The sequence below is a fragment of the Lissotriton vulgaris genome, chromosome 1_1, assembly GCF_964263255.1.
Source record: "Lissotriton vulgaris chromosome 1_1, aLisVul1.2, whole genome shotgun sequence".
NCBI classification, from domain to species: domain Eukaryota; kingdom Metazoa; phylum Chordata; class Amphibia; order Caudata; family Salamandridae; genus Lissotriton; species Lissotriton vulgaris.
This window is the reverse complement of record NC_141685.1, coordinates 1,101,500,158-1,101,519,180: the sequence shown is the minus strand read 5'-3', so window position 1 is coordinate 1,101,519,180 and position 19,023 is coordinate 1,101,500,158. Positions and strand designations below refer to the sequence as shown.

Below are 19,023 nucleotides of genomic sequence, written 5' to 3'. Positions count from 1 at the left end.
GAGATTAGAGGGAAAAAGGGTCATAGGTCGCCCTCCACTCAACATCCAATTTCCACAAAAAAGACCTAGACCCAAAGGCACTAACTAGTTTCTATACTTAATGGTGTACCATATGTCGCAAAACATTACAACTGAACTCCCCTCTTTTAATTGATGGGGTAGGAGGTACATCCACATTGTGCCATATTTAAAACTTGCCCGATCCCCTTTGTAAAACGACAGTTGTGAGACAACAAACAACACACACCCAAGTGTCAAACTCAGACAAAGTAAAAAAGTGTGTGAGAGCGAGATGGCGCTTCACGGGCGCACCACCAACAGGAACCTGGCAGGTACTCACCAGGATTGCCCTGATCTCATCATTGCCACCATCAAGCTCGAAAACAAATGTGTCCAATAAACAAACAAGAAAAGTGTTTGTGAAAAAGTGCAGTGTGGGTAGACAACAAATAACAAATATGAAGTCAAAACAACATAAAGACCACAAACAACACGGATATCAAATTTTATTCTTTCTCCTTCGTGTTGGTTGTGGGTTCTTAAAAAAGTGAGTGTGGCTACTACTTATCCAACCATACTCTACTTGCCGACATGTTTCATTGCCACGCAAATTTTTGGCAATTTCTTCAGGGCGTTATGTATTTTAAGCCACTGCATTGGACATACATCGTCTTCACAACTGTGAAATAAAAATAGAAAACACACAACACTCATATAGTTGTTCACCTGCCTTTTAAAATTACTGAACGTTTAGCATGTCCCAATTGCACATAACTCCATAGTATTTACCCTCAATTAGCCACCTTGTCTCGTACCAGCTGAGAGGACCAAACCCTTGTGAATTTCTAAAATAACTCCAAATGTGAGTCACCTTTCCTCCCCTTCGGTTACTTTCCCTGCAGGGGATTGAAATGTACCATGATTACATGCATATTCTATGTTTCTCATTTCCACATTTCCGAGGATATCTTTCTTTTTAACCTTAGTTACATGCTATCTCGTTTCCTACTACGATGGTTATATTCCTTTGCCAGCTACACTTCCTTTTCATGACCTAACCCTTTGGTACCCCATATATTAGATGGCCTAACCCCTTGGTACCGTAAGTATTGGCTAAGTCGGAACACCTTTCTTACTTCGATCATTCTAGATCTTTAAAATATTTAAAATTCTTAAACAGAAAAGCCGATTTATCAGATGGCATCGACCCCCAATGCGGAACCGATTCTCTTGTGTCACGGGGTTCTATTCACCAGCCCGAGCGTCTGACCCCTTACGCCTTACCGATAAACAGAAAAGCCGATTTATCAGATGGCATCAACCCCCAATGCAGAACTGATTCCCTTGTATCACGGGGTATTATTCACCAGCCCGAGTGTCGGATCCCTTATGCCTTACCAATCGTGAGAGGGACCGTCGGCATTTTCTCAGCCGATGTACCTCCCCGGTGGGCTTCCTCCTGTAATTGTCCTCACGCACTAACGTCATGGCGTGTTCTCGTGGGATCCAACGTGGATCCGCGAACCCGTTTTGGGCGCCATCTTGGAGTGGGGACAGAGTTCCAAATTAGTGTATTATTTGGTCATGTTCGAGTGTGTGTAATGTATCGCGAATAAACGCACCACACCTCTGGTTTGTAAAAAAGTTGTGGAAAGATTTCTTTCGTTACATAGGCTATGCCCGGTATATTTAAATATGTATCCTTTCTAGCCTAAACGTACAGCTACGATACACACCCAGGGTAGATGGTCGAATTTCTGATACATCAGATAAAATTCAACCACCCTTTCAATCGGAATATTGGTCAAATGCATATAAATTCAGAACACTATGCAACTTTTTCGTAAAATTATTTACGGCATGACAAGAAATTCCCACTACCTCATACACACATGTTTAGAATACATTCGATGTGGAGCTTTTATGTTTTATGCAGAGTTTTATATTAGCAAGATGACTCCAACGTTATGGGGCATTCAATGACCACCAATACCCCGGCCAAGTTGTACAAAACCTGTAAGGCTTCACAACCGAATTAATGAAGCCGCAGAGAGTATCATGCTTATACACCTTCACTTATGGAAAAGAAGTATTCCTAACGCTTGATATCTCAGGGAGGGACTAACAATTTCCAGCTCTATACCTCATGGCAGCCATGACCCACATGGATAATGTCCCATGGGCACCGTGCTATTCCTTGTTACATTGCAAACTTGTGGGCGGGTATGGACTAAGCATGGGCCAATTTTGCGCATCTGGCGTTCGCGAATTTTGCAAATTTGCGAACTCGCAATCCGCAAAATCCGCAAATTCTCGCGAATTTGCGGATTTTTTTTTGTGTTCACAAGGATTTCTGCCAGTTCGCAAGGATTTCTGCCAGTTCGCGAGGGTTTAGTAACAGTTCGCAATCGCGAACTTACATGTCGGCTCGCAACGGTCACAATTGTGTTGTTTCTACGTCTGGTTCATCATCATAGGTTCCCAGCACCCTCTGTTTCACCCCTGCCACCCTCTGTTTTACCCATGCCACCCTCTGGTACATCAATGCCTTATGCCACCCTCTGGTTCATCATCACTGTAGATTATGGGGGGAAAAAGCAAGCACACCTGCCTGCTTCAACTGACATGAATTAATTTGGGGTTGATTTATTAATGTGTCACTGTTTTAAAATTCCAGTCTGGCACCTGCATCCTTATCTGTAATTTGCTTTCTGTTGCAGTGCAATTTTTTTTTCCAGGACCTTTGTGGCCTACTTGTAGCTAATCTATCAGCCTGCTGTGAGGGTCAGAGCAGGGTCATACAATTGTTGCAACTAGCAACTGAACAATTGTTGCAACTAGCAACTGAACTTTGGAGGGGCCCTTGTCAGGAAGCACTACAGGGAACGGTTACTAATGATGAGTTTGAACTTTTGAACCTGCTTTCACTTTTGTAAAACTCGTTTTTCTGCAGAGCAGCATTACAGCAACTTTAATGCCCCACCAAGCTTATATGAGAAAGTTGATTTCTAATCCAAAAGTTATCCAAAGAAAATCAAAAGGCCTCAAATCTAAAAAAGTGCAGGCAAATGTCAACCTGAGGAGTTATTCTGATAAAAATAATCATTTTCAGAAGGTCTATGCTGCTTGCTAGTAGATTTCTTGTGCGGAATTGCAATTTTTGTAATTTCCCGAGTGCAGGATTGTTGCTGCCCGCCGCTCCTACATGTTCGCAATTGCGAACTTACACCGCAAAGAAAAAAAATCCGCTGCGTGCGAATTTGCGGATTTTGCGGGAAATTCGCGAATCTCGCGGATTGCGAATTTACCGAAAATCCGCAAAATCCGCGAGCGTAACGGATTTTCCGCCCATGCTTAGTATGGACCAATTTATTTTTAAGGTTGCTTGCACGTTTGAAAGCAAACCTAGGTTGCAGCATTTTAAAGTCTTTAGTTGACAACAGCGGCCAGTGCTTCCGAATTGATTGCCTTATTTTCGTGGCCATTGGATTGAATGTCATTACCACCGGAAGGCAATCCTCCTTTTCCTGATGGTTAACTTCCAAGAGTGCATTTCCTGGTGTGTTTAAGGCTCTCTTTTTTGTTACATTGCAAACTTGTGGGCGGGTATGGACCAATTTATCTTTAAGGTTGCTTGCACGTTTGAAAGCAAACCTAGGTTGCGGCATTTTAAAGTCTTTAGTTGACAACAGCGGCCAGTGCTTCCGTATTGATTGCCTGATTTTCGTGGCCAATGGATCGAATGTCATTACCACCGGAAGGCAATCCTCCTTTTCCTGATGGTTAACTTCCAAGAGTACATTTCCTGGTGTGTTTAAGGCTCTCTTTTTTGCTTGTTTAATGATTTTTGCGGGGTAATTTCTTTGTTCCAATTCATCTGCCAGAGCCTGTGTTTGTTCTTTAAATACATCTGTAGTAGAGCAGTTTCTCCGGTACCTTAGAAACTGCCCCACCGGCAGGTTGTCCCTGAGTGCCCTTGGGTGGTATGAATCATAAGACAACAGGGAATTCCTAACAGTGGGTTTCTGATGGACACTTGTCATCAAGCAACCCTCACTGGCCTTGATGTCCAGGTCTCTTCTCCAGTCCAAACGCAAAGCACGTCGTCTACATATCTCCTCCAAAGACGCACCTGGTCCTTGAAGGGATTGGTGGAGGGATAGACCACGCGCTCTTCGAACTGGCCCACATATATGTAGGCCAGACTGGGTGCCATGGTCGCCCCCATATTGGTCCCAGTGGTCTGCAGGAACAGTTTGTCCTTATAACTGAAAAAGTTTCTTGTCAGGGCTAATTTGATGCATTGCAGAACAAAAGTTTGGGGTGCGTCATAAAACCATTCCTGCACACCCAGGGCACGCGCTGCTGCCACCAACGCTGCGTCCTGGGGAATGCAGGAATAAAGAGATTCAACATAGTCACTAAAATCTCCTCAGATGGATCAAATGCCATGTCCTTAATTACATTTTGGATATCCATGGTATCCTTCACATATGATTTTTGAGTTACAACAGATTCTCGCAGAAAATAATCTGCGAACTGCGAAAATGGTTCGAGAACCGACTGTATGCCAGACACAATCGGCCTGCCCGGCGGAGGCCGGGCAGGCTTATGGATTTTTGGCAAAATGTAGAATCGCAGGAGTTCTGGGGACAGTATTCACCAAGAACTCCTCTTCTTTAGAGGATATCCACTCTCTTCTCTCTCGCCTCTCCTACCATTGCTTTTATGATAGTAAGTGATTCAGGGGTGGGATTTTGGTTTAATGGCTGGTAGTTAGCTCGGAAGTTAAGTAGCCGGAACACTCCTTGCTCGTAATCACAGGTGTTCAACACAACTACCGCGCCACCCTTATCCGCACTCTAGTCTTTATTGTCAAATCTTTATTGTTCTGCAAGCTTTTCACAGCTTCCCAATCCTGTCTGGACATATTTTTGTAATTAGTATTCCTTTCTTTTGTTTCTAGTGAATCAATGTCTTGCAAGACCTTGGATTCAAAAATAACAATTTCTGGACCGACCGATCCACTCGGTGGCAGAAAGGTGGAGGGTTTTCTCAGATTGGTATTGAAACCACCCTGAATTTCCCGTGGTTGGTTGGCAAAGAATTTTTTCAGTTTGATCTTTCGTACTCGATTCTACACTTAAAGGAGTCATGTGTGGGGGTAGGGACAAAACCTAGTCCTTTGTTTAATACTCGTTCCTCACTTTCTGACAGGGTATAATTTGACAGGTTTACCACAATACTGTTCACAGCGGTTGTCTGCCTCTGCTCCGAGTCTGTTGAGGGGAGTAGGTCTGCCATTGGGGGGGGGAGGGCGATTGCCACGCCCCCTTCCTCTTCCTGCTTGTCCTGTCCCTCTGTTGGCCACTTGGCCCTGCCCTAAAAAAGAGCGAAGCAAAGTCCCCAAATCAGCGTTGTTTTGTTCTTGGGGATTAAACGTTACTCTTTTAGTTTGAGGCCTGTCCTGCTCGTCCTCACTGGATGTGTTGTCAAATGTCCAGTTTGAGGGGGTGCGTTTCCATTGCTGTCTACCACTCCACCCTCTACGTTGCCCACCCTGATTGGATTGTTCTGGACCTGACTGATAGTATGAGTCAGTAACATAGGGAAAAGCCCACTCGTGTGAATATTTTTGTAAATTTCTCTGGAGCCCCTTGATCTTTTCATTTATCATGTAATTCTTATATTCGTTCAGGTCTTCCTGTATTCTACTGAGATGTTCTTTAGCATTTGTGAAGGTGTTATCGCGACTGATACTCTCTTCCAATTCTAGGATTTCCTTCAATAGTTCCTCGCTCAAACGTTGAGCAGTACTAATAATGAGAATTAGCCAATCCCTGGTGCATTTGTTGGCTATGTAGCTCCAATCCAACCTGAACTTTTTATCATCTAAAAACAGTCTAGGTTCTATTCTCACAAGGAGGCTTGCTGGTGTGGCTCCTGCTGTGTAGTATTCGGACATTAATGCCCCATGTAGGGCTATCCTCACTTGCTTCTTCTTTAAATTGCTCAATCTTTCCCACTCTTCTCTGACTGTTGTATTCCCTAATAGGGGAGAGTCTGAGAGAAGAGAAGGCCCTGCTAAAATTGTGGCTATCTGTTGATCTGTAAATGCTAGACAGTTCTTATCCATATTCTATACTGTTCATATATTGGTATTATGTGCAATGGGAACACCACCGAGGCCAGATGTAATGCAGTGTTGTGGTACTTATTATAAAACCAGGGACCCCAATTCTGGGCAAAAACAAATGCTCTCACGGCTGAGCCACCGTTCACACAATGTCTATCAATAAGGAGCTTAGAGGTAAAAAGGGTCATAGGTCGCCCTCTACTCAACATCCAATGTCCACAAAAAAGACCTAGACCCAAAGGCACTAACTAGTTTCTATACTTAATGGTGTACCATATGTCGCAAAACATTACAACTGAACTCCCCTCTTTTAATTGATGGGGTAGGAGGTACATCCACATTGTGCCATATTTAAAACGTGCCCGATCCCTTTTGTAAAACAACAGTTGTGAGACAACAAACAACTCACACCCAAGTGTCAAACTCAGACAAAGAAAAAAAGTGTGTGAGAGCGAGATGGCGCCTCACGGGCGCACCACCAACGGAAACCTGGCAGGTACTCACCAGGATTGCCCTGATCTCATCATTGGCACCATCAAGCTCGAAAACAAATGTGTCCAATAAACAAACAAGAAAAGTGTTTGTGAAAAAGTGCAGTGTGGGTAGACAACAAATAACAAATATGAAGTCAAAACAACATAAAGACCACAAACAACACGGATATCAAATTTTATTCTTTCTCTTTCATGTTGGTTGTGGGTTCTTAAAAAAGTGAGTGTGGCTACTACTTATCCAACCATACTCTACTTTCCGACATGTTTCATTGCCACGCAAATTTTTGGCAATCCCTCCACCAATCCCTTCAAGGACCAGGTGCGTCTTTGGAGGAGATATATAGACGACGTGCTCTGCGTTTGGACTGGAGAAGAGTCCAGCTTACTGGAATTTCTAAACTGGCTCAATATGCAGGATCAAAGCCTCCGTTTTACTTGGTCCTATAGCCGGGATGCTGCAGTATATCTGGACCTGGACATCAAGGCCAGTGAGGGTGGCTTGATGACAAGTGTCCATCAGAAACCCACCGATAGGAATTCCCTGTTGTCTTATGATTCGTACCACCCAAGGGCACTCAGAGACAACCTGCCGGTGGGGCAGTTTCTGAGGTACCGGAGAAAATGCTCTACTACAGATGTATTTAAAGCACAAACACAGGCTCTGGCAGATAAATTGGAACAAAGAAATTACCCCGCAAAAATCATTAAACAAGCAAAAAAGAGAGCCTTAAACACACCAGGAAATGTACTCTTGGAAGTTAACCATCAGGAAAAGGAGGATTGCCTTCCGGTGGTAATGACATTCGATCCATTGGCCACGAAAATCAGGCAATCAATACGGAAGCACTGGCCGCTGTTGTCAACTAAAGACTTTAAAATGCCGCAACCTAGGTTTGCTTTCAAACGTGCAAGCAACCTTAAAGATAAATTGGTCCATACCCGCCCACAAGTTTGCAATGTAACAAGGAATAGCACGGTCCCCATGGGACATTATCCATGTGGGTCATGCTCTGTTTGCCCTTTAACATCTAAGGTGACAAGTGTAACTTTACAATCAGGTAAAGAATGGAGTCTGAGACATTTCAGCAATTGTAATACCACTAATGTGGTATACAGGCTAGACTGCGAATGTAGTTTACAATACATTCGACTCACCACACGCAAAATAAAAACGCGAATTCAGGAACATCTGAGTACAATTAGGGCAGGGAAATTGTCAACGAAATTGGTCCAACACTGCCATAGCAACAAGCACACATTCAAGTGGGTGGTTCTGGAAAAAGTGACAGGAGATTCTAGATCAGTTGAACGGTTGCATATAACTGAGGAGGCGAGATGGATTTTTCAGGAAAAAAGTGAAAGAACAGGACTTAACGAATTACTGGAATGGAATAAAGTTAATTAAGATAATTCTGACTTTGGCTGCCATGAGGTATAGAGCTGGAAAATGTTAGTCCCTCCCTGAGATATCAAGCGTTAGGAATACTTCCTTTCCATAAGTGAAGGTGTATAAGCATGATACTCTCTGCGGCTTCATTAATTCGGTAGTGAAGCCTTACAGGTTTTGTACAACTTGGCCCAGGTATTGGTGGTCATTGAATGCCCCATAACGTTGGAGTCATCTTGCTAATATAAAACTCTGCATAAAACATAAAAGCTCCACATCGAATGTATTCTGAACATGTGTGTATGAGTTAGTGGGAATTTCTTTTCATGCCGTAAATAATTTTACGAAAAAGTTGCATAGTGTTCTGAATTTATATGCATTTGACCAATATTCCGATTGAAAGGGTGGTTGAATTTTATCTGATGTATCGGAAATTCGACCATCTACCCTGGGTGTGTATCGTAGCTGTACGTTTGAGCTAGCAAGGATACATATTTAAATATACCCGCATAGCCTATGTAACGAAAGAAATCTTTCCACAAATTATTTACAAACCAGAGGTGTGGTGCCTTTATTCGCGATACATTACACACACTGGAACATGACCAAATAATACACTAATTTGGAACTCTGTCCCCACTCCAAGATGGCGCCCAAAACGGGTTCGCGGATCCACGTTGGATCCCGCGAGAACACGCCATGACGTTAGTGCGTGAGGACAATTACAGGAGGAAGCCCACCGGGGGGCACATCGGCTGAGGAAATGCCGGCGGTCCGTCTCACTATCTGTAAGGCGCAAGGGGTCCGACACTCGGGCTGGTGAATAATACCCCGTGATACAAGGGAATCAGTTCCGCATTGGGGGTTGATGCCATCTGATAAATCGGCTTTTCTGTTTATCGGTAAGGCGTAAGGGGTCCGACGCTTGGGCTGGTGAATAGAACCCCGTGATACAAGAGAATCGATTCCGCATTGGGGGTCGATGCCATCTGATAAATTGGCTTTTCTGTTTAAGAATTTTAAAGATGTTAAAGATGTAGAATGATCGAAGTAAGAAAGGTGTTCCGACTTAGCCAATACTTACGGTACCAAGGGGTTAGGCCATCTAATATTTGGGGTACCAAGGGGTTAGGTCATGAAAAGGAAGTGTAGCTGGCAAAGGAATATAACCATCTTAGTAGGAAATGAGATAGCATGTAACTAAGGTTAAAAAAAAAGATATTCTCGGAAATGTGGAAATGAGAAACATAGAATATGCATGTAATCATGGTACATTTCAATCCCCTGCAGTGAAAGTAACCGAAGGGGAGGAAAGGTGACTCACATTTGGAGTTATTCTAGAAATTCACGAGGGTTTCATCCTCTCAGCTGGTACGAGACAAGGTGGCTGATTGAGGGTAAATACTATGGAGTTATGTGCAATTGGGGCATGCTAAACGTTCAGTAATTTTAAAAGGCAGGTGAACAACTATATGAGTGTTGTGTGTTTTCTATTTTTATTTCACAGTTGTGAAGACAATGTATGTCCAATGCAGTGGCTTAAAATACGTAACGCCCTGAAGAAATTGCCAAAAATTTGCGTGGCAATGAAACATGTCGGCAAGTAGAGTATGGTTGGATAAGTGGTAGCCACACTCACTTTTTTAAGAACCCACAACCAACACGAAGGAGAAAGAATAAAATTTGATATCCGTGTTGTTTGTGGTCTTTATGTTGTTTTGACTTCATATTTGTTATTTGTTGTCTACCCACACTGCACTTTTTCACAAACACTTTCCTTATTTGTTTATTGGACACATTTGTTTTCGAGCTTGATGGTGCCAATGATGAGATCAGGGCAATCCTGGTGAGTACCTGCCAGGTTCCCGTTGGTGGTGTGCCCGTGAGGCGCCATTTCGCTCTCACACACTTTTTTCTTTGTCTGAGTTTGACACTTGGGTGTGTGTTGTTTGTTGTCTCACAACTGTCGTTTTACAAAAGGGATCGGGCAAGTTTTAAATATGGCACAACGTGGATGTACCTCCTCCCCCATCAATTAATAGAGGGGAGTTCAGTTGTAATGTTTTGCGACATATGGTACACTATTAAGTATAGAAACTAGTTAGTGCCTTTGGGTCTAGGTCTTTTTTGTGGAAATTGGGGTTTAAAATAGAACCTGCAACCTTTGGGCTTCCCTGTAACCCCCTACCTCTGTAACCCCTCACCGTGGAGGACTGTGCTATCAGGCTTTGTTAAATCCAGTGGAGGAGAAGGCTTACAGGGACAGATTGTAGAAAATGGTAGCTTTGGATTGCTTACCGTTCCCATGCAGGTGTCCCTCACATCCACCCAGATGGAGTCTGCCACAATCTCACTCTGTACATAGTAATAGGCAATGATGCGGAAAGAGGGGATGTAGTCCGGAACGATAGGCAGCGTCATGGTCACCACTGATTGCCCCGGCTGCCTCTCTTGTTTGCCAACCTTGTAAATTCTTCCTTTGCTCATAATCTGTGGGTGAGGGAGGGGGGAATTGGAGTGGAGACAATTGGGCAGAGATTCATTAGCATGTTGCAAACTCAGAGATCCAAAGGTAGGCATCAGAAAACGTAACCCTTCTATTTCAAGTTGGCAATTTCTGTGCAAAAGACAATCCCATACGAAAAATGAAATACAGTTGGAGGGGGCAGAAAGTGACACGTGAATTGCACAATTGCTGAGACACACTAAATTATAAGTCCAAACTGTGAAATGGGCATTAACCCATACAGTAATCAAAGGAAGTCCATTTAGGTATTTCTCTTTCTTTATTCTTCTCAATGGTTCATGTACAAAGGAAAGACTTCCTTTGATTACTTTATGGGTTAATGCCCATTTCACATTTTTTACTTAAAATTCGCAAAACGGTATGTAGCACAGAAATCGCATCGCAAAATTAAGAAATCGCAAAATTTGCGATTCCTTAATTTTGCGTAAGCTTTTAAGGAATCGCAAATTGCGATTCCTTAAATGCTATGCAACAAGCATTCAGTTTTTGCAATTTCAAGTTGGTGGTAATTTGTGATTTCTTTCACAAATGCACGTTTTGACATTTGTGAAGGTGCCATATGGCGCACATGCATGCCCTTATTTTTATTTATTTATTTGCAAACTTATACCGCGCTCGGAATCGACTCCCTGGGGAGTATCTCCGCGCCATTGGCAACATCAGAAGTATGAAGGGCATGTATGTGCGCCATATGCACACACATGTTCATTTTAGGGGTGCATCAGGGTGTCCTTATGACACCCTTGCACCCTTGAAATTATTCTCAATTTACGATTCTCAAACTGCGAATCGCAGATTGAGAATGACTTCCCATTCATTCCTATGGGCCTCCTGGCCCATAGAAATTAATGGGAAAGTATTCCTTAATTGCGATTTCGCAATTTGCTAATCGCAATTAAGGAATATAAAGAAATAACAAAAAAATTGCGATTTTTTACATTCATCCCGCTTTGCAATTCTCAAATAGCGATTCACAAAAATCGCAATATGAGAATCGCAAACAGGGATTTTCATACATATGCCCTAAAAAGCAACGGTAAGAAGACAATTATTTACCTCAAAGTAGAACAGTTAAAAATGATAACTGGGTATCAGATCTGAAATCAGTCTGGGTTGGTTTTGAAGGACATCTGATATTAATCAGCCCATTCATGAAAGCAAAACTTACAACAAAACATTTAACTAGTTTTATTTCACGAATAGGCTAAATGTTAATGACAATTAAAACACTAACAGGATTCTGAACCTACTCTAAAGAATATGCTCCGGGAGAGATTCACACAACTCACTTGCTAGCAGCCATTCATATAATCATCTAGGCTTATACTTATGTTTTGAGAACTTTTCTATCGTTTATGGAATATACAAATCATTTCAGTGAGCAAACCTCGGAATCTGCAACAATTGCAAATTCATAAAACTACACATATGCATATGCATTTATACAGATCGAAAAGAATATTGAATGCAAAAGTAAATGTGCAGTAGAGAATGAAACTTGGTTTCATTCTCTACTGGGAAAATGTTTCCTTCATTAAGAAATCTGTTCACCTACATCTCCCTCAATTTTGTGGGTGGTCCTTTTCCATCTGCACTACATAGAGAAATGTAATTCTACTCCTGATAGGATCATCACTGTTTTCCGGCTGGGAGCAGTCTACAAAATGTGTGCATAACGACAAACTGCAAGTTCGCAAGTATTTACCAATTTATGCCCGTGGACTCACATCAAAACAAATACTGCTTTATTCGATTTTGTATCCTAAAAACCATAAAAGCACAGTAAAAAATAACAAGCACATTTACATTTATATTGTTCGTCATTATACATGTTGTACCAAATACGATAATTTAGTAAAAACAGCTCATATTATTTATACAAAAATCTTTGACACAAGCAGTAGATACAAAAAGACAAATTAATACATAGTGTCCCTATGTCTGATAATAGCTTTTAAAAAGGACGACATAGCCATCATAATCAATTCATTCTCTAACATTTGAAGCCTCAAAAATGCTATTCTGCATTGTCTAAGTCCCTACTTCTTTAAAATAGGTATTTAAAACCTTCTCCTAGGAAAATCATAGAATTTTCAGAAAAACATGCAGTGTAACGTGGATTGGATGGAAATATCATCACACGGGCATGGTAACAGATTTCTAGACCATGAATTTACTTCTGGGAAGGTAACTATTCTAAAAAGGGACCCACCACGAAAACGTGTTAAGAGCATGCGGGAGTAGCAACTCTGAACCTGTGACAAATAGAGTTGGATAACCTGACATTGCAACATCAAGTGATTCTCCATAACTCATTTCTTCTCTTTTTCAGAAAGCCAACGCTTGTTCTCTAAATAATTCAAACAAGTTACTTTCAGGTTTTTTCTCGATAACCTTTCTAAGCAGCTTGGCGAATCAAAATATTCGCGATGACCAATATCACGATCACGATCATTTGTTTACATATTTAATCTATAATATACCGGCTGCCCCCTCTAATTTGAGACAGTCCATATTTACGTCTCTATTAAAACTAGTCTCAGAAGAGGACCATACCTTATGCCACAATAAAAGGGGATTGACTTTGATAATGTCAGATATATAAGGCAGGCCGAGTTCCTTATGGCTTACAAATGCAGCATTAGAACCAGGGACAGCTAAAAGATAACGCAGAAACTCATTCTCACAGCGTTGAATTTGTTGGACGTCAGCTTTTCCCTAGATCCCTTGCCCATATGTCGCAGTAGATATGCATTTGGATTTATAAATATCCACTAACTCCGGTACTGGTCTACCACCCAATTTATTTGAGAAATTGCGCACTGCACCTATAGCTCAGGAAAAAGACAATTTTCCCGCATTCACAGCCGATGTCCATGAGCCCAACTTCTCAAAATTGATAGCCAAGTACGAGAATCTGTCTGTGATGTCTATTTTTGTCTTTTCAATTAAAATTTTACATGTATTACCTTTTTTGACCCCACAACACATGGTAAAGGTTTTGCTTTTATTTACTTTTAAGCCTCTATCTTTCATATAGGTAGTAAATTTGGTAACAGCTCTTTGGAGGCCTATCTGTGTCCGCGCCATAATGACTGCATCATCCGCATATAATAAAATGGGGACTGGGGTGTACTTAATCAATGCGTAATCCTGCCTGTCTTGGGCCAAGTACAATCCTACACTATTTCTGTATAGGGCAAACAGAAACGGGCAAGTATGCATCCTTGTCTTACTCCCTTGTTTATGCTAAATGTAGTTGTGCATTCTCCCTGTTTCCCATACCGGACCCTCGCCGCCCGCTCCCCTGTATAATTCCTTGATGAATAGTAGCAAATTGGGGTCAACATCCATCTCTCTCAATGTACTCCACAATTTGTCATGGTTTAAACAGTCGAAGGCTGAACTTAAATCGACAAACGTTAGAACGAGTTTTCTCCTTTTTTGCTGATATGTATTTGCCTATAATTAGAGCTAGATTTAATCCCTGTTCAGTTGTTCCCATTCCTGCCCTAAACCCATATTGAAACTTAGAAAGTAGGCCTGTCTCTTCTACCCAGAGTTGTAATTTGTTTAAAATGACCCTCCCAGCGACTTTCATAGGTGAATCCAGGAAAGAGATTGGGCAATAGCAACTAGGTTCATTTCTATCTCCCTTTTTAGGTCTCGCCTGTCGATGCGCATGCGCATCGAGCTTGCGAGACTATGGGGGCTTAAACAGTCTTTAACCAACTTGCAAGGAATTGTGGCGATTCCTTGCAGTGCCCGTGAAATTTAAGCTCAATGCGCATGTGCATTGACATTAAAAGCGCGTGCACATGCCCCAGCCGCCTGCCTTGCATGTCTTTCCCCTCAGGCGCACCCCTCCCACACCCCCACTCCGCCCCCTCCCCTGCCTGCTGTGTCGCATTTCTTCACGGCACCTCCTCTCATTAGTTTCCCAGCAGCATCTTTTCCCCAGCCTGCCGAGAGCAGCTCTTCCTGCTCCGCCCTCTACCTCCGCCCTCTACCCACTCACTCTCCCCTCACGACGCCCCTCCCGATCCGCCCACTCCCCACTCTCTCTCCCACCACTCTAGCACTGCTTGTCTTCCGTGAAACTGTCTGTTCAGCCTGGAGCGGAAGACTTTTTTGTTAACAAAATTCGACAGCCTTCGACATCTGTTCCCCAAACCACAAACGCCAGCACCTCCCCTCTCTCTTCCCGGACACAGCCAGGCTCGCAATTCCACTCCCCCTCCCCAGACGCCAGCACCTCCCCTCTCTGTCCCTGCACACAGCTTCCCGGACACAGCCAGGCTCGCAATTCCACTCCCCCTCCCCAGACGCCAGCACCTCCCCTCTCTGTCCCTGCACACAGCTTCCCGGACACAGCCAGGCTCGCAATTCCACTCCCCCTCCCCAGACGCCAGCACCTCCCCTCTCTGTCCCTGCACACAGCTTCCCGGACACAGCCAGGCTCGCAATTCCACTCCCCCTCCCCAGACGCCAGCACCTCCCCTCCACTCTCTCTCTCACCACTCTAGCACTGCTGATTTTTAACAACGATTCAAACACAGAGCCTCTCTCACATCCACTTAACAGTCCTCCCAACCCCCCCTAACCCCCAACAATACGTCGGTCCGGCTCGGACCACTCTTTAATCCCATTTACATAAACACACAGGCCACAGACTCAAAGGCTTTCGTCAACAAAACTAGAGGATGCTAGAGTACTTTAAGCGCTGTCGTCAAGATTGTAATCACTTCTCAAGTTGCTTTTGGGATATGCTAATTTTGAGCAGCAGGATGCGAGCCGGGTGTTAGCCCGAGAACCACAACAAAACAAAAAAAAAACTCCCACAGAAAGAAAATACTAACACTGGAAACGTGATGCTTTTTTAAACAAAACTCCTATACTTTACATACCATCCCTACTATTTCAAATTGGGGGATTGTACGTCTACGCTTGCACAGTTTACATAAACACACAGGCCACAGACTCAAAGGCTTTCGTCAACAAAACTACAGGATGCTAGAGTACTTTAAGCGCCGTCGTCAAGATTGTAATCACTTCTCAAGTTGCTTTTGGGATATGCTAATTTTGAACAGCAGGATGCGAGCCGGGTGTTAGCCCGAGAACCACATCAAAACAAAAAAAAAACTCCCACTGAAAGAAAATACTAACACTGGAAACGTGATGCTTTTTTAAACAAAACTCTTATACTTTACATACCATCCCTAATATTTCACACCCTCCCTCTAGAGCGTGCTATGGAAAATTGGGGGATTGTACGTCTACGCTTGCACAGACTAAAGATTTCATATGTTGCCTTCATTGCGATAACATTAGTAGAACAATTCCAATGTTTTGGAACAATATATCCATGCGGAAAACACATAGCATGCTGGTTGTGCACATTTAGCCGTTAGGCACACCCAACAGCTCTGGTGAGTACATGCTTCTAAAAAAAAAAAAAAAAATTTATTGAAATGCCAGCAACACGTACACACACAGCATAATTACAACAAACAAACATAACACAAGCAGTTTATGCACAATTTTACACACGACACACACAACTGCTGCTCTTACTGCATGCCTCAACAACGCACACACAAACAACTGTTAATACATACTTACAACACGTACACACACACAGCAACAACAATTCCAGGAATTAAAAGTACCCACAGACACATTTAAGGGCCGCATCCGCAGCAATGTTCAGTATTTGCCAAAAATAAATAACGACACAACTTTAAGGGCAAATATTGCATCCAGCCTCTGGCCCATTCAGCACCATACATAAGCTCATACCATTTCGCCACACCTGTCTCTACATTTATGTATTGCCAGACAAATCAGCCACCATCTTTCTCATTCTACAACACGTACACACACACCAACAACAACAATTACAGGATTTAAAATTAGCCACACACACATTAAGGGACGCATCCGTAGCAATGTTCTGTATTTTCCGAATAAACATAACGTCACAACTTTGAGCATGAATATTACAAGACTTGTATTTTTAAAAGGACAACTTTGTGTACTTTGACAGCTTTATATATGCCATTTTTAAGGGTAACTTGGAGCAGACAGTTGAAGTTGAATTACAGTAAGGGAAAAAAATGGCGTTTGCTTTGTCAGTTGAGGGCGAACTCTTATGTGCGATTAAGGGACTTGCCCAGGGAAGTCTACTGTCGCGCCAATGTCGAAACTTCATCTGCATACACATTCAAACATTCACACTTCCAAGTCGCGCACATCAGCTAGTGAGACTTTTCCTTGGGGCAAGGGAAGGACTAAAAACTTTGATCCTACAAACGCAACAAAAACACAGAGCCTGCTCGTTGTGCACATTTACCCGTTAGGCACACACAACGGCTCTGGTGACTACATGCTTGTACCGAAACATACACTAATTATTGTAAATGCCAGCAACACGTACACACACAACAACATTACCTAACATAAGCTCATACTACTTCGCACAACCACAAACACAAAAGTGAAAGCAAGTGCAAGTCACAAGAGGGATGGATAGTTTTACTTAAAACATACTTGTGTGCTACATTCATAAAAGCCACAGGCTCACCCCCATTCACCTTGACTACTATTTCATAGCCTCCCTCTAGAGCGGCCTATGGAAAATTGGGGAATTGTACGTCTAGGCTTACACATACTAAAAATTTACTCCGTTGTTTTTTTTGGGATAAACTTTTGACAACTATTCCAAAGCTTGCAAACAATAGATCCATGCGGAAAAATACCGTCTGTATTTGTGAACATAATGGACATTGATTTTTACAAATGGAAATAAAACACTGAGATTGCTATTTTTGCACATTTACCCCTTAGGCACACACAACAGCTCTGGTGAGTACATCCTTCTACCAAAACATACACAAATTATTTTAAATGCCACACAGCTCCGCCGAGGCACACACCACACAGCTCCGCCCAGGCACCCACCACACAGCTCCGCCGAGGCACCCACCACACAGCTACAACGATGCAACCACCACACAGCTCCACCGATGCACCCACCACACCCACCGATGCACCCACCACACAGCTCCACCGACACAGCTCCAACAATGCACCCACCACACAGCTCCACCGACACAGCTCCAAAAATGCACCCACCACACAGCTCCACCTACACAGCTCCACCGATGCACCCACCACACAGCTCCACCAATGCACCCACCACACAGCTCCACCGACACAGCTCCAATGATGCACCCAGCTCCAACGATGCGCACACCACACAGCTCCACCGATGCACCCACCACACAGCTCCACCGATGCACCCACCACACCCACCGATGCACCCACCACACAGCTCCACCGACACAGCTCCACCGATGCACCCAACACACAACTCCACTGATGCACCCACCACCCTGTTCCACCGGTGCACCCACCACACACCTCCACCTACACAGCTCCACCGAGGCACCCACCACACAGCTCCACCGAGGCACCCACCACACAGCTCCACCGATGCACCCACCACACAGCTCCACCGATGCACCCACCACACAGCTCCACCGATGCACCCACCACACAGCTCCACCAACACAGCTCCACTGATGCACCCACCACCCAGCTCCACCAATGCACCCACCACACAGCTCCACCGATGCACCCACCACCCAGCTCCACCGATGCACCCACCACACAGCTCCACCGACACAGCTCCAACAATGCACCCACCATACAGCTCCATCTACACAGCTCCACCGATGCACCCACCACACAGCTCCACCGAGGCATTCAACACACAGCTTCACCGTGGCACTCACCACACAGCTCGGCCAAAGCACCCACCACACAGCTCCGCCGAGGCACCCACCACACAGCTACACCAATGCACCCACCACACAGCTCCACCTACACAGCTCCACCGATGCACCCACCACACAGCTCCACCGATGCACCAACTAAGCTCCACCGATGCACCCACCACACAGCTCCACTGATGCACCCACCACCCAGTTCCACCAGTGCACCCACCACACACCTCCACCTACACAACTCCACCGAGGCACCCACCACACAGCTCCACCGAGGCACCCACCACACAGCTCCACCGAGGCACCCACCACACAGCTACACCGATGCACCCACCACCCAGTTCCACCGGTGCACCCACCACACACCTCCACCTACACAGCTCCACCGATGCACCCACCACACAGCTCCACCGAGGCACCCACCACACAGCTCCACCGAGGCACCCACCACACAGCTCCACCAAGGCACCCACCACACAGCTCCACCGAGGCACACACCACACAGCTCCACCGATGCACCCACCACACAGCTCCACCAACACAGCTCCACTGATGCACCCAGCTCCAAAGATGCGCACACCACACAGCTCCACCGATGCACCCACCACACAGCTCCACTGATGCACCCACCACACCCACTGATACACCAACCACACAGCTCCACCGACACAGCTCCACCGATGCACCCAACA

At 44.2% G+C, this 19,023-nt stretch overlaps 1 protein-coding gene across 1 annotated transcript in view; it reads right to left on the bottom strand.

Moving 5' to 3' along the window:
• Nucleotides 1–19,023, bottom strand: part of LOC147748679 (A.superbus venom factor 1-like) — a 1,557,217-nt gene that overhangs the window by 782,929 nt on the left and 755,265 nt on the right. The window contains exon 13 of the mRNA XM_086963549.1: nucleotides 10,316–10,507. Within this exon, the coding sequence (XP_086819675.1) occupies nucleotides 10,316–10,507 (192 nt within the window). The remainder of the gene's footprint in view (nucleotides 1–10,315; nucleotides 10,508–19,023) is intronic.